General features: G+C 39.1%; 2 protein-coding genes across 3 annotated transcripts; one reads left to right on the top strand and one right to left on the bottom strand.

The window, feature by feature from the left end:
• Positions 1–444: 444 nt before the first annotated feature.
• On the bottom strand, positions 445–10,341 carry gck (glucokinase (hexokinase 4)). Of its 2 annotated transcripts, none has more exons than XM_020593806.1 (10): positions 10,317–10,341; positions 4,430–4,592; positions 4,125–4,279; positions 3,746–3,865; positions 3,484–3,579; positions 3,253–3,352; positions 2,950–3,133; positions 2,234–2,389; positions 1,510–1,743; positions 445–1,097 (listed from the first exon to the last, which is right to left on the bottom strand). In XM_020593806.1, the coding sequence occupies exons 1-10, from the start codon at positions 10,323–10,325 to the stop codon at positions 959–961; spliced, it is 1,356 nt and encodes a 451-aa protein (XP_020449462.1). In that variant the 5' UTR covers positions 10,326–10,341; the 3' UTR covers positions 445–958. The 2 variants fall into 2 exon arrangements, with proteins under 2 accessions (XP_020449462.1, XP_020449461.1); XM_020593805.1 differs by lacking the exon at positions 10,317–10,341 and adding an exon at positions 4,884–4,964.
• A 1,396-nt stretch (positions 10,342–11,737) lies between these two features.
• On the top strand, positions 11,738–17,223 carry ykt6 (YKT6 v-SNARE homolog (S. cerevisiae)). The gene is made up of 8 exons (XM_020593983.1): positions 11,738–11,944; positions 12,304–12,462; positions 12,605–12,687; positions 12,848–12,948; positions 13,896–14,000; positions 14,574–14,639; positions 15,357–15,458; positions 15,574–17,223. Exons 2-8 carry the CDS (start codon positions 12,359–12,361, stop codon positions 15,607–15,609), a joined length of 597 nt encoding a protein of 198 aa, XP_020449639.1. The 5' UTR covers positions 11,738–11,944; positions 12,304–12,358; the 3' UTR covers positions 15,610–17,223.
• Positions 17,224–21,187: the final 3,964 nt, after the last annotated feature.

Genomic DNA, 21,187 nt, shown 5'->3' with positions numbered 1-21,187 from the left:
TAACCCTGAACAGAGGCAAGTCATTCATTGTGTGGGGAGTGTTGAAAATACTGTTAATATAAAAAATGACCAGCTTTACCTTTTAATACTGTTTCTCAACCATGAGTGTTACTGTGTGAGATGCTCCATTAATTGACAAAAGAAGCAATATATTATAACTTCAATGTTTATTTACAGGATCACATAACCCCCAAACCAGTTGCTAAGCTATCTTAGCTCTGGTGTCATACCTCAGTCAAAGGACAACATACATTTAAAGTACAATAGTTTAAATTAAGCATTTATATTTACAGTTGGACTTATTTAGACACAAAGCACATTTTATCATGCACATATATAAAACTACAACCTACTTATTAACATACATGGAGTTAATATAAAATGTAAATATACAATACCAAAGAAATATTTCATTGCTCACAGACTTAAACCACTACACAACAAAGCAAAACATTTTAAGCATTTATAGTTTACAGCAACATTTATAAAGATAATAATTCTTGTATTGTGCACCAACCAGTTAGCATTAACATTATAATATACTATTATCAATAATACATCAGCCATTTTTCTACTGTACATGGACCATACCAAACATTAGCAACAAGCAGTGACACAAAAGGAGCATGTATTTTAAATAGGTTTTCATGCCGCCTGATGCTGGGTGCAACAGTTCTTTCAGAGTTCAGAGCACACAGAAACTTTGAAATTCCCACAAGTTGGTCCAGTATTACCAAACACAGTCTGTAATATAAATAGCTTGCTATTTTCTTGTCTGTATGTTTTCCAGCTGTGCATATTCAGTTTGCTGACAAACATCCCTCGGAGTCTGGAAAAAGCCAGAGCTGCAGGTCTGTGGTTGGCATGTCTTCATTATTCTGAGATCAGAGGTCAGGCATGCTTTGCATCTGTTCTGCAGGGAGACAGCTCAGCGCACTGCTCCATTTACTGTGTCAGATCAGATGCATACGGCCATCTTATAGGCCACTGCTGAGATAAGGGCTGCTCCACGGCCGCTTCCCTCCTCCGACTGGATGAAAGTGATCTCACAGTGAGGTGTGAGGTCCCTGACTATTTTATGGAACCTGTCACAGAACCTGAGGTAGAGAAACAGCACATTTAGTGTTTGGAATCAGTCAAACCAGCATCTGTCTGATCTCCCTTTCCACTGTCACTTTGTCTATTAATCAAATCGTCTAATTCCTTTACTACAATGAAGTGGACCTGGCAGTTTCATAAGAACCCTTGAAGCATTTGCCAAGGGCCACTACTTGATTCTTATTTGGTTCATTTACTGTCAGTGACACTTCATATAGCTAACGTTTATTTTTTAAATTCACTTCAAAGCTCTTTTTGACAGTACTTATCCATGGGGAGTCAAAAAACATTTTGTATGAGGGTGGACTTTTGTTTTAGAAAAGGTCAATCTAATCATATAGGCACCATACTTTTATTGCTTTGCACTTTGACATATTCAGAAAACTAACATATTCAAAAGTCACTCCTCACCATGGGTGCAGTTTGTAGACTGAGCCGTCAATGCCCACTGTGATCTTTAGGGTTTCCTGGCCGCGACGCTCCCGCATTTGGTTGATCACACCAGCGAGCCCTGCGCCGCACATGTGAGCAGAGCGAGTGGAAACACTCTCGCAGACCAGACGTACAATATCGCAGTCTAACTCTGAAGGCAGAACACCCATCAAGGACAGGATATTGTAGATTTGTTTTCTGTCCCCAGTGTCGCTGAAAAATGGCAAATGGGAAAATTTTAAAAAGAGCAGTCGTTTCTAAATGTTTAAATCACATTGTGTTATCATTACTATATCTTACTTATTTATCCTGTTTTTAAATGGTTCCACTGCATTTATAATACATAAATACTGATATTACTATTATGTTTACACATAATCATGCCCTTTTGTACTCAGTATTCAAATTTAAATCAGGTTTCTACAGATACTGCAGTAGGTAACAGCTATAGGTAAAGTAAACTAAACTGGTCCCCCATATTCTCCATCAACACTGTTATATAAGCATGTGTCCTAGCATATGCCTATATAGTGTAACCCCACTAGCTTTACATTATTATTATTATTTGTTTTATGTGTTTTCTCTGTCCCATGAAAATGCATTAATTGTCTACATGGATAAGTAATGTGTTATGCCTTTTGGCAAAGAAAATAATCTTAAGCTGTGGATAACTGCAGCCAGGTAATGATTCATGGATGCTCACCTCTCCACCTGTGAGACATAGCGTGTCTCAAAGCTGCCACGTGTCTTCAGCAGCTCTGAGGCTTCACCATTAAACAGCAGGCCTTCATTTACCAACTTCATCATAACAAGCCGGACCAGCTCACCCATGTACTTCCCACTGATCAGCTTCTCATATCTATAAGAGGCAAGAAAAATAAGAGACAGGCCACTTTAAAAAGAGAGAAAGATTGACAGGGAGGGCGGGAAACATGAACTTAGAGGCAGGTTGTTGAAACGATCTTAGAAACAGGAAGGATATGTGCGTCACAAAACACATCAGCAAACAACTTTTTTCTTTGCATGTGCTGGGACAGAGGGAGAGGGATGAGGACAGCAACGTCAATGCTAAAGAGACTGAATGAGGCTGGGCTCAGCAGTTATCTGTGTGAAAGGGGCGCATGTACAAACAGCCATTAGGCCGAGAGACACTCTGGCAAGCAGAGGAGAGGGATCATTAATCTGACTAGTTTATCAAGTTTAGAGTCAGGTGAGTACTGCCACAGAAGGATGATTCATTCAGAAAATCAGAGGGAGTGAGAGACTGTGGCACATTTTAAATCTCTCCCAGCACCTTTAATGACATGTACACAGAGTAGATAAAGTTGGATGACATGTAAAGTTAGATCAAATAAGCTATTAGCTTTCCTATGTGTGAATTTCGCTGCATGTTTTAACTGAATGCAACTGAATACTCACAGCTGCTGTCCGGGATTAATTGAGCTCTCGTCCACCACTCTGTCATACTCCAGTCTGAAATCCTCCAGCTCCCCGCTGTCACCAAAAGCTCCCCACTCTGTGTTTACACACATCCGGCCTTCCTCCCCTTCCACCAACTCTACCTTCCTCATCTCCTCCATGTAACATGCATTGCAACCAGTTCCTGGTGAAAAAGAAAAGACAACCCTTAGATGCAGGTGACTCTGCATGTGCATGTGTCTAAGCATGATTCTGATTATTATTAGCGCATATGAGCATGTGAGAGCATATACAACATCTTACCAACGATCATCCCAACTTCACAGCTGCGATCTTCATAATAGCAGGAAATCATGGTGGCTACTGTGTCATTCACCATGGCAACCACATCCATCTCAAAGTCCTGAAAAACAACATTATATTGTGGTTAGAGTCATCTGCACATATAAAGATGTTAAATATCTTTAGTAGTTTATTATTAGTTTAATATTATAAATGAGAAATATTATTATAAATGATCAAATGTCATCTCACCCCTCGCCTCTTGATAGCGTCTCTGAGTAAACCCACAACATTGTTCCCTTCTGCCCCAGAAGCTTTGAATCCTTTGGTCCAGTTAAGCAGGATTCCCTATGGAAAGAAAGAAAAAGGACAAACTTTACAATATATACAGAGCTTGTATAAATCTGGCAAATAAGGTGTATATAAAAGAGAAAATGTAATGGAGGTCATTGTTTCTATCCGAGTACTACTATTAATAAAAGTACCATTTTCAATTTACAGTATAACATTCTACCTTGTCAATGTCCTCGTGTCGTACAGGAAAGGAGAATGTAAAGCCCAGAGGAAGCTTCATATGCTTGATATGATGTTTGTCCAAAAAGTCGGACATACACTCCGCTATGTAGTCAAAGAGCTGCAGAGAGAAGGAGAGGGTATGAGGTGGGGGGAAACCGCACAAAAATTTGTATTATTGTCATTCTGAGAAGTTTAAAGTCAATGCTACACCGGCGTTAATAATAAAAAAAAAAAAACAAGCTTTTGGCAATTTTAGATTTAAACAGACACCACACAGCTATATCTGCTCAACAAGGGGATTCCTCTGAATAACTGGCAATGAAAAATCTGCACTAATCCTGAAAAAGAGCTGTTGTGTAAATCCTAGAGTTACCAACCATTTCAGCTGTCCCTGTCATAGCATCTTCAGGAATGGAGTACATTTGGGTCTTTGTTTCCACCTTCCAGCTCCTCTCCTCATCTGCGCCCACTTTCACCAGCATCACACGGAAGTTTGTCCCACCCAGGTCCAGTGCCAGGAAGTCTCCCACCTCTGTCACAGCAATACAATACATGCAGTGTGCCACATCTGAACATACAGGTAGTCTTTCACTAAGTGATAAGCAGTGCATTACACTTTAACAACATTAGCAAGCCTTTGTCTAAAAAGTGGCAATAATAACTCTGAAGAATAATTATCTACCTGATCCCTCAGGGGTGGAGCAGACATAAGTTGGAAGCATTTTAACACTGGCCTCTTCATGAGTCTCTATACGCAGTCCTCTGTCCATCTCACGCTGCATCCTCTTCATGACTTCTTTTAGCTCTTCTTTATTCAGTATGAACTCTGACAGGATCTGCTCTACCTGCAGTGAGGAGAGAAAAGAGCAGGTCAGGCGCTGCACAAAAACAGATCTTTTCTTAGTCTTATACCATATGCACAAGACAAAATGTTGGTAAACCATGTAGTGGACTATAGTTTTTATCTAATACAGGGAAGCTCCTCACCCCTAGTTTTGTCTTGTACAACATGGAGCAGTCTGAGTGTAAAGGCTGGTGTTAATTCAATAGTCACATGAACTAAAAGCACAAATTCATAGGTATTCTAAAGGTATAAAGCACTCAAGCATCGACAAATACTTCATAGTAAATCTTACCATGAGAATTGTCTCAATCACAGACTTGTAGCTGCAAGGCATCATCACCATCTGGTCGAGATGAGAACTGACACACGGCATTTTCACTGATTTATCTAAATTAGCTTCTGTATGTGTTTCTAGGCTTGTGGTGAGCGCGTGTCCACCCTATGCACGTGCAGAGTCAGAGAAGTGTGACTACCACGAGAACCTCCACTCTTTTTATGCTAAGGTGAAGTGGGCTGGACACAAATTCCCACCCCTTCCAAACTCACCCCATCTGGCAATGTAGGTTCACGGACTCGCACACACATACGTAAGTAAAGACATTGTGCAAAGTTCAAAAAAGAAAAAAAAAAAGAGTCAAACATGACCTAATTTCTATAAAGTAAGAATTAAACTTTACAGACCCAGAAACAGAAATTCAAGCTAACTGCTGACTAGCACAGCATCTAGATGGATTTATATGATAAATATTATATTATGTGTACAACTAGTTTCTACAAGGTGCTCCATCATGATGCAATAGAAATTATTATTTTATTCTGCATTTATAGTAAAAAAAAAATTCAAGCTCAAATGGGGTGACCGTGGCTCCGGAGGTAGTGCGGGTTATCTGCTAACAAGAAGGTTGCTCGTTCAGTTTCTGGCTTCTCCAGTCCATGTGTTAAAGTGTCTTTGAGCAAGGCACTGAACCCCCAGTTGCTCCCAGTGAATGTGTGAATGGGCAAATAGTGTTAAAGCGCTTTGAGTGTGCTGTAATGCATAGAAAAGTGTCAAACAAGTATAAGACCATGAATCATGGGAACATTGCTGGACTACCCTGACTTGTATATTTTCTTTTTAAAAAGGTGTGATCTGAACTTTTTTTTTTAATTCAGAAGCGCAGCATGCAGTGGTACAGGGTTGCTCTACAAGGGAACTTCAGAGACCCAAGAGTTACACATATATTATAACATATAGTACCTCAGATTTCCTTTAACTTAGTAAAAAAAGACTTACGGTCATTTTGGTAAATTATTCTTTGCTTTCATGTAGCAAAGTGTGACCTGAAGCTGACCCAACTGAGTGGGAATTCACAGCCCACCAACAAGACAAATCAAACACATAAGATCAAGAAACTGGTGATCTGAACTCCTTGTTCTTTTTATTCGATAGAGCAACTTGCAGTGCCACAGGGTTGCTCAATGATGGAACTTCAGAGGTCCAAGAGTTACACATATATTTGCAAAATTAGAAACCTGTCTAAAATTAGCAACAGCGAGGGAATGATGACCTCTAAAACTAACAATAATTTGTTGCAGGTGAAAGTCTCTTGTGCTTATCAGCTCCAGTAGTTTGCCAGACCAGAGGTCTGAGCTTTTTTTAGCTCTGGACTCTGCCTGTAATGTAACTGTGACCCTCTCCTGCAGTACGCACCCTCATTAACACCACTGCATGTAATTTATACCTTCTAGTAGCCACAGTTCCGTCTGTGGTTGTACCGGGCAGTTTCCAGGTGTGAATGTGGAACTGTATGAAAGCGAAAGGGGCACTCCTGAAAAAGACAGGTAGCCTCTCAGAGAACCTACTCTGAATTAATAAAGTTTGTTATAATAATAATTATAATAACAATAATAATAATAGTTTGCTTAATCATATTGTGAACTACTGGTTTTATGGCCTATTACATTTTACAAATGCTGATTATCAAAGCTAGCACCACCTATTTCACATATTCTAACCTAATCTGTTCTTGTGAGTACAATTCAGTTTGGCCATTTTATATATATATGTACATATATAATTTCACAATGATCAATGTCAGTAACTGAATACTTTGTTACAGTTAAGGTATAAACTGTAAAATATCAGATTACTTTTAACCTAATGAAAAAAAAAGACTTACGATCATTTTGGTAAATTATTCTTTGCTTTCATGTAGCAAAGTGTGACCTGAAGCTGACCCAACTGAGTGGGAATTCACAGCCCACCAACAAGACAAATCAAACACATAAGATCAAGAAACTGGTGATCTGAACTCCTTGTTCTTTTTATTCGATAGAGCAACTTGCAGTGCCACAGGGTTGCTCAATGATGGAACTTCAGAGGTCCAAGAGTTACACATATATTTGCAAAATTAGAAACCTGTCTAAAATTAGCAACAGCAAGGGAATGATGACCTCTAAAACTAACAATAATTTGTTGCAGGTGAAGGTCTCTTGTGCTTATCAGCTCCAGTAGTTTGCCAGACCAAAGGTCTGAGCTTTTTTTAGCTCTGGACTCTGCCTGTAATGTAACTGTGACCCTTTCCTACAGTGCCCTGACTGCAGGATTTCAGAGTAAACCAATAATGGCACTGGCCTAAAGGTGAACACATTTATGCAATATAATCACATGCTGCACATAATTGATACCTTCTACTATTAAATGTCCCTTTAACTGGCTTTTAGTTTGGGAAAGTACATAATTGAAAAGTCAAGATGATAAATTCAGAAGATAAAAATAAGCCTTTGATGAACTAGAGTGGGGTTATCTATGGAGAACAATTTCAGAATTCAATTTAGGCCCCACATTTATTCGGTTTATTCTTTTATTCATCACTGTTTAACTTTGCCCATTTATCTGTAATAGTACATTAATAACTCCAATTAAATTTGGCTACACACTCTGCGCCAATGTGTGCGGACAACACATTGTTATTTTGTGTTGACAATTCCTAATTAAATACTTTAGAAAATTCTGGAAATCTGTCCACTTTTAAAATAAACTATCCCAGTTCTGCCTTGATGCTCATAAATACAGCCAGCAGCAGGGTAGCTATCCCTACTGTAAATCAGGTGACCTATTTATGGGTTCAGATTAGGACCTGAGTAGCAGCAGCCTTTAACACTAATTACCACAACATGCTAAAGAAAGTAGAGAACAACTTTGCTACTGTAGATGGAAGGTGTTTCCATCATCATTTTGTTATAATACTATATTGATTATGTACTATTTAGTATTTATTTAGTAAATACTATTTTGGGAGCTTTTTTTATTTATTCCACTTCCTGTAACAAGTGAATTTCCCTGGTGAGGGATTAGTAAAGTTATCTCATCTTATCTTATCAGTGCTTGCCTGCATTTCTGTGATAAAAACTTATATTGTCCAACCAAAAAATGTTATTAGTTGACTGCATCTAACAAATACAATTACCATGAAGAACTAAGAAATGAAGAAACTGAAAACATCGAAAGCAAGCTGTAGAGATTTGAATGTGTGCCAAGTGCTTGCCAGTAGGTGATTATCTGGTTAATTTAACCCACTGAGTTGTTTTCACAGATGGGGCTCTATTCAGCCAGCTGTCTCTCACACAGTAAACCACTTACAGTAAGTCACCATGTTTGATTACAGGCCAAGGAAATGTAAAGAAATGTTTGTATATTGTATTTTAGACTATCAGACTAATTTATTATCTATAAAACAAAAAGGCAGGTTAGTTGACTTAAACTGTATAAATATGTAGGTGATTAGAGCAGGCAACACTCTTTAAAGTATTTTAACAAAATATTCTCTCCAATCTTTGTGGCTTTTTTTGCACAGGGCTGTCCTTACATTGTTTTGTGCTTTGGTTTGAAGGAATTTGTCTCAGTGATTCAATTGGTTAAATACTAGGGTGGGAGCAACATGGACACCCATTACCACAACACCCCCAACCCCACATGGAAGAGAAATAATTAGTTTTGTTTCACAAGTACTTTAATATAAGTAATTTAATATAAGAAGTATATAAGAAGTTAGACAGTAACCTTTGGACAAGATGTTTGTCCAGTCACGTTCATTCTGGTCAGCACTATATTTAACTATCCTATCAAGTTCTGTGTTTGCCTGTGGTTGTAACCAGAAACACCCAATGGCCTGATCACCTTTTATAGCTTTGGCAAGTTGGTTTGAATTTTCTCTGTGTTCCAATGGAGTCTTTGTCTCAGCAGTATTCACCACCTCATTGTTAGAAGGTATTATTGTTGTGGTTGACTGTTACCTGTAGGCTTGGCTGTCCAGCATTTTGATTTTTGGGAGCTAAAGACTGTCTCACTGCTGCATGCTATCTTAATTTATATTCAACTGAAACTTGTAAATGAAGCTAGCATGGCTAACAATAGCCTGGCCTGGTGTTTGTGTTTATCTTCTAACTGGTTCCTGCTCTATGTAACACTGTAGTCTATTTTTCCAGTCATACATCTACAGATTTGTAGACTGACAATGAAACTATGATAAAGCCTGGTTGTATATGGATTGGGTTATTGTGAATTCAACACGTCCTCCAACCTATACAGTACAACACACATTGGTCATTTGTGTCATCCCTCTAATATGACCCATAGGCTTTTGTCCCCTTGTCTTAAAAGGAGCCCGGCATTTTTGTAGTTACATTTTTATGGCTTTGTTTCTTGTTTTGTTCTAGATTTGTCACCAACTTTTCTTGTCTCAAACTTAAATTGAAAGAATGAGCACTCCAGATCAGAGACAGGACACTGAAGGAATGATTTCACTCACTATACAGCTGCTTTGGTGGAAATGACAAGGTTAAAGTAGGCAGGTTAGGTTTTTAATCATTTAAACATAATAATTTTAATGTTGCAGTATTTTGTATAAACTTGGATGGATTTCAATGATTCCCATGATGCTGGATGGATTATGTGACAGTTCATGATCACATAAACTAAACTAGATTTGGGAGGGATATAGTGCAGGGACAGCATCATTAAATGTTAGTTGGATACCTGGTAAAATTGAGGAGCCAGAAGAGGAAACCTTAAGATTGAAGGGGATAAGTAAAGATGACCTACAGAACCTTCCTAGAAGGCTGAACTGCATCTTTATATGCCTCATCCTTTGGAGTTCTGTTTGTATTGAAGCAACAAAACACATATCTATCACCTCATTTCACCAATGACCACCTTTGCTGCCTTCAACCCCTGCCAGATGTGACACTGTGTGCTGCTAAAGCATAAAGCCATGACAAAATGAAAGAAACTTCACTTTAACATAATAGTAATGTGTTGCATTTAAGACCACCTATCTATTGTGTTCCATAATTAGATTTGTAAAAATGTATTTTCTTGCTAAGTGTGAACAGAGCATGGTATAATGTTATACTAACTTGCTATAAGACATATAAATTTGCAAAAATTTAATTGTACACAGCATGCATTGTTTACATTTGTATGTAGAAAAGCTTAATAAATTTGAGGTTTTTTCAGTTAAACAAAAACATTTTTATGCCTATTATTTTCTTAAATTAAGTTACATAACAAGTCTGTTAAATTCAAACACTGTATTAACAGTATTTCTGAAAAGTTTGCCTAAATTTTTTTTTTTTATTTGAATTAGCTTTCACCATTTACCTGTTTACCTATTTATGCATTCTGACTTGTTCATTGAGTAAAATGCAATGTTGACTTTGATGAACTAAATCTACATGTATTTACCTTATCCATCGTATCCACTGCTGACCATCGGTGCTCTGCAGTACTTGTTCTTCCCAAATGCTGTGGAGATTCCTAAGTTTTTGTTGTTATGATGTTTTAACTCAGCGTCCATAAAGTGTAAAAAAAAAAAAAAAAAAAAACTTATCCTTTTATGGGAACTTTCTCATCAATTATAATATTTCCAGTAATTCTGATCTCCATAATGTTCAGAAGCTACTTTCAAAAACATTTACAGTACATACTGTATGTGTAGCACGGGACATGAAATTGTTAAGAAAGCAAGGCAGAGGTGGTACAAACAGCCTATGGATTAGTCTTCATTCTTGCAGACATTTATAAGAAAAACTAAAAAGCCATCTTCACTTTTGCACACATTTCATGAAAAAGCCTTTGCATTTATCTTCATTCTTATATAATATGAAAAAAATTATTCATCCTCATTGCTATGTAAAAACCATGGATTTGTCTTCATCCTTCCAGCTAATATCCATAATTGCGCTTTGAATGTGCCATCCGCTCCAGCAGTCAATGAAACAAGAAAAGCAGAATAAGGTTTCTATCCAAACCTTCATTCTTGTGACAAACCATTAATTTTTAGAATAAAAAACTAAGAATTTTTAAGCAAACCTCCAGCTCTTAGCTGAACTTCTTACTGACACTGTTACTTCAGAATGTTAACAAAACAAAAACTACTTTAAGGGAGAAGTGATTTCTTCGCCCAGTGCAGAAGATGTGTCAACAGATGCGCTCAAAGCTTTGCGGTTTCCATCCCATAAAGATTTCAGTGTGCTGCCTTGGAAATGAATTACAGACACACGTTTGCCATGGAAAACACTTACCAGTGAGTTAAGTGGCCATGAGGAAATTGTTAAATGGAGCAAGATTACCAGAGAAAACATCAAGTGAGGAGAGCATGTTTTTGTAGACAAAACAGATGAAAGCCTGGCCACCAAGCTGTGCAACTCATACCAATAACAACAATAATAATAATAATACTTAATTTTGTTCTGTAGAATGTGTGTTTACCAGCCACCCACAGGGACTAGAGATGAACATTGGCATGTTTGGCTAAATCATTTTACATGTTTTGGCTAAATCATTTTACTGATTTTATTTTTAACATTGCTTCATTGTTTAAAAAAACATTCTCTTGTGTTTTCATGTATTCATTCATATATAGAATGTATCAGTAAATAAAAATGGGACTTGGTCATGAAGAGAAAAATACATCTTTTCATTAACAAGTTGCAGACAACCGTGCAATTTTTGTTTATTATTTTATTGCACTTCTGGGGAAATGTTAATAGTATCGATTTCGAGAATATTAACTGAAAGCATAAGATTGCCCAGAAACACTTAATAATACACGACTATATTATATTAAACCGGAACCTGGGAGAGCAGCGGTGTGCTTACATCGGAGTCAATATCCCGTTGGACAATTGGGGTCGTGACGTGGTGTTTGGGTGTAAAACTGTATCTTGAAATCGATTAAGTTCTCGCTGACTACATTGGATTAGGTGTCTGGGAAGGGAGCTGTATATGGTTACAGGTTTTAGTTTATGTTAAAAAGCAGGTTTCTTAAGTTCTTTTGACTGGAATCAAACTATTTGCTGCTGGTTATTCTGGTAAGTTAGCCGAGGCCTCCCGAAGAGCAGATAGCATTTGTAGCTAGCAGTGTGCTTGACTTCAGAAATATATCATCCTGTAAACTTTAGACTGCGTCTATGTTACCGCCAGACTCTGGTAACATGGTACTACTCGCTGCTGGTTAAACATATTGTTTTCTTCTTGAGAAAACACTTAACCCAAGGAAGAAGGACAGCTGGTTAGCCGGCGGCTGCTTTCACTTTTAACCTAGCACTCGTCAGCTGTTTGGGACTCCAGTTTCCTTAGCAGCGGTACTGTTAGCGGGGAAGCTAGCATACTGGTTTAGATGAGGGATAGTGTTCTCATATGGCTCTGCTTGTTTCATTTTTCGAATTAGATCACCAGAGCTGTGTGATCGTACCCGCTGTGACCAGAACAGATCTAGCGGCAGTATGAAGCTCTACAGCCTCAGCATCCTCTACAAAGGCGCGACCAAAGCCAACCTCCTCAAAGCGGCCTACGACTTGTCCTCCTTCAGCTTCTTTCAGCGCTCCAGGTGCGTCTGACTGGTCACTACTGACATATGTGACCGACGAAACATTTTACTCTGTTACAAATGATAAGGCCAAGTCTAACAAGCAGCATATCTGACCTTTCCTGTGTTCTCCAAAAGTGATATAATTGTTTTGGTTTGTTAGTGTTCAGGAGTTCATGACCTTCACAAGTGCCTTGATTGTTGAACGAACAACTCAAGGAAGCCGTGCCTCTGTAAAAGAACAAGGTAAAAAGGAGTGGGGTCAGTTATGTTAAATTTTTGGGAACATCAGTTTCATTTAACATTGGACTCTGTGGTGTTTACCAGCAACCAAGAGGAATGTTTTCTTTTTCCTCTCATTGGGCTACATCATGTAAATACACCGTTTTATTTCTCTTGCTTTAAGAGTACCTGTGCCATGTGTATGTGAGAAATGATAACCTGGGTGCTGTGGTCATCGCAGATACTGAATACCCACAGAGAGTCTGTTTCACATTGCTGGACAAGGTGGGTAGAAAATATGTCAATAAAGAAACATAGTTGTTGCACTTTTACTGTCATTGTCAGTATTGAACATGTCTGTTTTAAGTCATTGTCAAACAGCAGATCAATGTAGTTGTAAAATATAGTTTCTTTCACCTGAGGTTGTTAGTCATTTCTTTCTTTTAATGATTTTGAGATTGCAGTCATGCTTTTATAACCTCCAGACTTGACTATTGTAATGCATTATGTCAGTCAGTCAGAACTGATGAAGCCTCTTGGATGAGAGGTGAAACGTCTTCGATCTAGAAATCTATGTCCAGTTGATTTTTTCTAAGGTTTTTTTCATTATACCTTGGTGTTAATCAGTTGTCTTTCACTCGTCTTCAAATGGTCCATAATGCTGTGGCTCGTCTTTTAACAGGTACCAGGAAATTTGACCATATAATCCCAGTACTAGCCTCTTCACTGGCTTCCAGTCCATTTTAGAATTCATTTTAAGCTATTGATTTTTATTTTTAAGGCTCTTAATGGTTTGGCACCGCCTTACCTTGCTGAGTTGGTGAGGTGGCATGAACCTACAAGATTGCTCAGATAATCAACCCAGTTTCTTTTAGAGGTTCCCAGGGCCAGATACAAATGCTGGGGTGACCATGCTTTTACTGTTGCGGCTTCTAAATTGTGGAATAGTTTACCTCCCAATATTAGATCATCTACAGACTTTAACTTTTAGATCATTGGTTAAAGCATATTTATTCACTTTGGCTTTTAATACATAGTATTGTCTGATGCTTCCTTCTATTAACTATTGATTCTGTGTAATTTGTGTGTTTGTGTTCCTATGTTGTTGTATTCCTCTACTGATCTTATTTATTTTAGTTCTGACCATGTCCTTGTAAAGTACTTTGGTCAACAAGATGTTGTTTTTAAATTGCTGTATAAATACATTTTGACTTGATTTGATTTGTTTTTAGGTATTAGAGGACTTCTCCAAGCAAGTGGATAGTATAGACTGGCCTTCTGGCAGTCCTGAAACCATAAACTATAAAGCCCTGGATATTCACCTTGCTAAATACCAGGTGAGGGTGTAATCTGTTTACCCTAAAACAAGTCAAAGGAGAGCCCTGAAAGCATATGGCTATCACTGTGTACTTAGAACACTAATAGATTCATGTGGGTGCCAAATTTGTCAAACTTTCCTATGTGACACTGTTTACTAAATAGTACTGAGATATGCTCTTCAGTGGGCAGTAGTGGCCTAAAGGGAAGAGAAATGAGCTTGTAACTGGAAGATTGCTGGTTCAGTCCCCTGATGAGCAGGATTATATCTGGGTAGCACAAATGACCAAGCAGCCCATCAACACCTTGAGTAAAGGGCTTTCCCACAATGACTTCAGTGAAGTTGAGTGGCCAACAGTTCAGACTGTGGTCGTTGTGAATGTGATCAGGGTGTTCCTCAAAAAGACAGGTGGCCTCTCAGTGGACCTTCCCTGACTAAATAAATGTTTTAAAAAATGTAAAGATGGAGGCATGAAGATGAAATTTGATTCTGTTTGCGGCCAATCGAGCTGGATTATGAAATGCTGCCAAATGACCATGCGGTAGCAGTGTACCTGACAATGTCTTGTGTGTTCTTTCTGTCTTTTTCCCAGAACCCCAGGGAAGCAGATGCAATGACCAAAGTGCAGGCAGAGCTGGATGAGACAAAGATCATTTTGGTGAACTACCTCCATAAGCTGAGACTCAGTGCTTTAATCAATAGGCTGAAATATACGCGCCTACTCACTTAAAGCTACAGTGTGTAACTTAAGGCGGCAACAGCAGGAAACTCCAAATCAACTCATTCTGCTCCACCCAGTGCTCCCTCTCCCTGCCCCACTATGCTCTGCTACGCTCCACCACGCTCTGCCCCACTGTTCAGATATTTGTCGTTATGAAATTGCAAGAAATGAGAAAGCAACTAAACTTACTGATCAAGCATAAGTAATTGAAAATATCTGATTGGTTAGAGGTCAGTCCTGCTCAAAACCTTTTAGAAGCTAATACCTCTGCACTGCTGCCAGTGCTCTTCAATCTGGGTCACAGGAGGTTTTGACAGCACCTCTCCACATTAAGACAAGTTTCAAAACATTTCTACAGCAAAATATTAGGCAAAAAGTTACTGCTGTAGCTTTAAGTAAAGGCATTGAAATAAATGTTCCCTTATAGCAAAACACTTGTATGAAGTAGATCCCACTATTACTGGAGTACTAAACTGAGAGGAGCTCATAGTGGCACAACTTTCAGTTATAGTTATAACACCAGAGTCTGTTATTAGTGCTTCAATTTTATTGTGACTACATGCCTGAAACGGTATGTAGCATTTCCAGAGCCCCTGTTGAGACAGAATCTTTACAGTGCACACTATTTCATAAAGAAAGATTTTGTTTTTGTAGCATAACACCATGGAGAGTTTGTTGGAGAGAGGAGAGAAACTGGATGATCTTGTGGCAAAGTCAGAGCATCTGGGAAACCAGTCCAAAGCCTTCTACAAGACTGTAAGTTCTGACAACACACCTTATCAACACTGAACTTTAAAACTGTTGGCCAGCCAGTGTTTAGATGCCTGACTGTGTTGCTGTGTTAACATGCGTGTTCACGTTACCTCCGCAGGCACGAAAACAGAACTCATGCTGTGAAATCATGTGATGTCACTGCCTCGTCCTCATGGACACGCCTCTCTCTGCCTTTTTGCTTTTCCTACAACTCCCATCACACACCACCTGCCAGCTCTCAACACAAAGGATAGATTGGAAGCAGTCTAATCTGGGATGAGGTGCCAGAAGGCAAGCAAGAAAGGGTGGAGGGTGGCGGCCAGACCCGAGTGTGACCTGGCTGATGGGGGCTGAAGGAGTGATGGGTTTAGTTAGGAGAAGAAGTAACATTTGAATTGCTTTTAACCTTTCAAAGGGTGAACATCTGTGGTGTTTCAGTACCAGCTGAGGACGTATTAGTGTGACATTGCGCATTGGTGACGTGTTGTCTTCAACCCATTTAATGTTACTGAGATTGAATTGGATCTTAACAATTTGATCTCAGCTCTTACGGTTTTTGAGAGAGTATTAACCACAGTTGTGCTTCTGCTTCAAGTAACTCTGACAATCTCACAGTCTTATTTTAGGAATTCATAGTATGTCACTCTTTTGGTTCACTCTTTCAATATTTGGTTTTTCATGCAGGCATAACATTTTATGCCCACCAGGTGGCCATGGTTATTTGCTGTATTGTTCCAGTGAGCCTCATTGCTGAGGTCAGTCTGAAAACTCTAAATGAGCCAAGACAACAGATGGTTTGCTTGGACCGCTAATAGCAAAATAATTTTACAGTGATGTTTTTTGTTGTTGTTGTTTTTTTTTAAATAGAAGTGACAACACCTATTTGCTTTTCTTTGTTGTCATATCAGTAAATGAATTAAACATTCCCACCTTTGAAGATTATGTTGTTCATGCATCTTAAAGCTACAATGTGGCTAACATACAGTTTTAAGATTTGTGTTGTCCATCACTCTGCTAGTCAATACACCTTGCACTTAAGCAAGCTTGTAGAGTTCAGACATTTGCATTTCAGGGTTTGTCTGTACCTCTCAAACCTGGGATCACTGATACTCTACCATCATTTCTTGTGACTGAGGTGATTCTGGGGAACCTCGTGCTGCTGCTGCACTCTCTGGCCTCATTGTGTGCTAGTCAGGTTTTTCCCAAAATAGATCATGTTTGTAAAGAGAGATTTGTTGTGAATGGTTTCTCGTCCCACTCTACTTTTAAGACACTCCACAGCTGACTTTTTTCCACTATGAGTTTAGGTCTGATTCTGTATAAATGTCTTTCTTCATGTTAACGCTGATCAGTTTACTTTGGTTGCATATTTAGATGTGTATCTGCTCTCTTTCTGGTGTGTGTGTGTGTGTGTGTGTGTGTATATGATGTGCTGATATACACCATCCGGGTGTGTGTGAGTGAGTGAGATCTGTATTTGCTCTTTCTGCTTTTACAGTGTAAACTTCAGTGCAATATCTCTGCAGACTGTCTCTCCTTAAGGTAGAGTACATGGCATTATTAATCTCAAAAGCAGTAAATTGACCATGTGTGTATGCTGTTCTTCTGACAAACCCCCATATGAAGCTTGCCCAGAGTGGTTTCTGAGCATTTGCAATTGATGTGCTGAATTTGAACATCTGTCAAATTTGTGGAGTTGTGCTGTAACTAACTGCAGGTCAGATCCTACTGGCTACTGTATTGAACAGTCTGCATTAAACGTTTTCATCCAGATGTGGTGTTCAAATTAAAAATGGAATCGGTCAATTGTTTTTCCTGTCTGTACCAGCATGCTTTTGGTGCAGTGATTTGTTCAATCACTTATTTTTTTATAAAACAGGTGAACGGTTAGATAAAAGTTGTTTCTGGTGTGCCATATCTTCGTTGGTTCAGGCTGGATTTTTTTTTCTCAGGTGGCTCTTCGATGGTGTAAGACATCCTGTAAAATGATGTCAAGGTAAACTTGTTCTTGGCAGCAGCAGAAAGTCAACAGTTCATATCCGTATCTTTAATGAGCAACCTGGATCAGCTGGCATCTTGTGCCTGTCTGTAGAAAAGTCAGCAGAGAATCGCTTCACTTGTTGTAGGAAATGCTGCAATTTAACTGCATCCATGAAAGACACGAGTGTAGCTTTGACACCTACAAACGAGGTGGTTAGTGAACACTAAACAACTGACATTTTACTACCCTGGCTCCCGTGCGTAATTACGTAATTATGCCTAAGAGGATGAGCCCCATGTGTCCGGATCCAGCTTTTTGTCTGGCACCAGTACCCAACCTACATCATGAGCCGAGGTTGGGAGAAGCACTTGAACGCAGCACGAGAGGAGCGTCTCGACGCAAAGCTGAGGTGCCAAGAAAACACCTTGAGGTAACAAGGAAACATGTTGGTGTGAATAAGTCTGACCGTACAAAGTCAAAAATGTGGACGGGGCCGACAAACAAGAGCAACACAGTTGTCAGCAGCTCAAAGGTAAGACGCTACAGCGGAAAACGGACTTTTCCAAAGTGTACTAAAGCACAAAATGTATCAGTCGGGATGTAGTCTGACTTGACAACCTGAAATAAGTTCACCTGGTTTACCAGGGCTTGCAGCTGTTTTATGGTCATGTCAGCTAGACTACAGAAACCCTAGTTTTCTCAACGTGAATGTTTTGGAAACGTGTCTCGCACAGTTTCTATCTGCTCCTGTCATTCTGATTTTCCACATTGATTTCCTGCAACCAGTTTCCCACGTCTTTTCCATTTACCACGCACCTTGCTTTCTTTGTTTCTGTTCAAACTGAATGCCATTGTATGAGGTGGCATCTGTTAACATATACAAGACGTGTTGTTACCTGAGTAAGAGTGCAATGCATTGTCCTGTCTTGGTGTCTGCTTTTTTGTTCAAGCATGAATGTTTTGCTGCATTTTCAGATGGTTGACCCAAATATTACACGGCAGCTTTTACACACTGTCCTACAGAGAAATGGTGAGGTTTATTTTCTCTGTCTTCTTCTTGAGTTGTAGTCAAAAGCTCACCAGATTGGTATCTTGGGATTTTTTTTTCTAGTAAAACGTTGTCTGTCACAGTTTGTTTATTAAACAATCATGTCAATACAACACGGGGTTAAAGGGCCTTGACTATGTAATATAGCTCAGTGAGATTACAGCTCAGTGAGATTACAGCACCAGATAAACAGGGAAATCCACCTTGTAAATTCCATTTAGCAGCATGTGTCATCTTGAAATGACTGGTAGTTAATCCTTTTGTTCTGAGCAACACAAGACATGTAGCAAAGTGTCAGAGATGCTGATAGATCCCTGCCTGGTGACATAAATGCAGAAGAGGAAACCTGTAGTTGCTAGATGATAATCTAAACCAAAACTTTTTTTAATGTAAATGAAGAAGCTGGTATGGAACTGTTCAAATGTTAGATCGCTAGATTTCACAAACTTTTTTTAATCTAAATTTTGTGGTCAGATGTATCACAGTCTCTTATGTTAGCGTTGTTTTCGTGTATTTCTATTTTCTCCCCCATGGAGGTTCGACTGCAGCTGCCACTCGTCCCTCCTGCACAGAAAACTCTACAACCAGGACCAGTGGAATCATCCCTGGTGAGCATCACACTGACCAAAATCTGATGTCTGAACAGGCTCTGTAGGACCTGTTTACATAAAAAAAACACACACACACACTGTCTGTTTAACTTGGAGTCAGGACTCAAAAATGAAGGGGAATCAAGTTACACCACCAACACCAAACCAAACTTTAAAGAAACATTCAGAAACTTTTTATTTGGCAGTTCTTTTTGGAGTGTCACTGCAAAGCAACAGACATCTTGTGATTTTGATCGAATCGCTTGGGGCTATTTTCACTGGCTGAGAAAGACAGAGATTTCCCCAAAATCCTCACTGATTCAGAAACAACCTTTCCACTAATTGCATTTATATCTGCACTGTTTTAAGGTCTGTTTTGTGTTTATCATCTGAACCTTGTACTAGAGAACCTTTGCACTTTGGGGACCCCGTATCCCTCATGTGTCCGTGCCTCTGTTTGCTTGGGGAGGGACCACACTGCCATGTGTTTGGAAGTGTTTTACTGTGAGAGCATGCAGATGTGTGACCAAATGGGAAGCAGCATTTCTGGGAATCGAACTTTAAATTGATGCCTCTTCACAAACCTGTGATCCCCCTTGAGCATTTTTAAAAGTTTGGCGTTTATTTCTAAAAAGATGATGTAACATAATCTTAGTAAACTGTGCACTTCTTGGAACTAAGAGGCTGCCACAGATAGGGATGGCGAAATCAAATGTTCTGTTACGACATAGTTCATTGCTGGCCAGAATCAAATTGTGTGTAGAAATGTGTAAAACGTCAGTTCATTAGTCTCAGACAAGAACTTTGGGTCAGGCAGTGAATTTTCTCAGGTGTCTGTAATATTGTGATCATAGGATACTAGTTTGCAGAGCTCTGAAAGGTTACATTTACAAATACAGCCTCTGACAGGAAAGGAGAAATTCTCAAAACACGAAGAGATACAGTAGTTGGGGAATTCTGTTGATGTATAATAATGAAGGATAAATGAACAGTATGTTCTGTAGATTAACTGGTTCATTCAGCTCAACAGATTAAAAAATATAAATTCTGCAATATTCCCTACAGAAGATACAACACAGTGAATGATACTTATTAGAACACATGCAGATGTTTTAACATGTAAATATGTTTTTGTGCTTTCAGGTGCAATTGCAGCCACAGTGTTCATCACCTTTATACTTGCTTTGTATGCCCTCCTTTGGAAGTGCATGGTGTCATCACCACAACGGTAAACAGACAAGACAAACTGCCTCACCAGCTGACATTTGTCATATTGAAGTGTTCCTTTTTTTATTGAAGTTGTCATGCACACGCACGCGCGCACGCACGCACACACACACGCACGCGTACTCACTTGTTTTCCTTTTCAGAAAGCACAGCAAGGTGAGGGTAAGACTACAGCAGAGGACTTCTGCATAATGACTGGACTCCAGGTTATCTTTGGCTCAGGATGTAATTTTGGTGTGGACAAAAATCTGAGAGCAGCCTGAGCTCCTGTTGGAGAAGATGCCACTGGAGATCCTCCTACAGAAAGCTGACTCAGCTGAATGGTCGTGTCACACGCTTCTGCTCGTGGCTGCTGTTGGTTCGAACCTCCATGATGATAAACACTATATGTTCTGTTTTATCATTATTATTATTTTTAACTCTGCACTGCTGAGGGGCTACAGTGACCAGTAAGCCCTATGTATGTTTGTTGTGTGTGAGAGAGAGATGTGGTTATTTTTGCATGTTTTGTACATGCACCAAATTGACAGTTCAAATGCAATTCAGGCATTGCCACTCAAAAAACAAACAAAAAAAAAAACTATTGTAAAGGACGAAATGGCAGCAGTGGGTTCCCATTTACATCTTGTTTTCTTAAAAGATTTTTTGGGAAAACCTGAAGCTATAGGGTATTTGACTGTTTTTAGCCAGGATTTAGGGATGTAAACTTTTTTTATCCCCCATCCTTCACATACATGTATTCACTTTACTCAGGATGATGGAACTACTGTGCAACTTGTGATGATAATTTGAGTTTTTCTTTTTTAACATTTAGATCTAGTAAATATAATGAATGGTAAAATTTGCGACTGAGATGCTGTTTGGGGAAACACTGCATGATTCCTGC

This window comes from Monopterus albus, unplaced genomic scaffold (genome assembly GCF_001952655.1).
Source record: "Monopterus albus unplaced genomic scaffold, M_albus_1.0 scaffold20.1, whole genome shotgun sequence".
Taxonomy (NCBI): Eukaryota; Metazoa; Chordata; class Actinopteri; order Synbranchiformes; family Synbranchidae; genus Monopterus; species Monopterus albus.
Note: the sequence above shows the minus strand (reverse complement) of the source record. Positions and strands in the feature narration are given on the sequence as shown.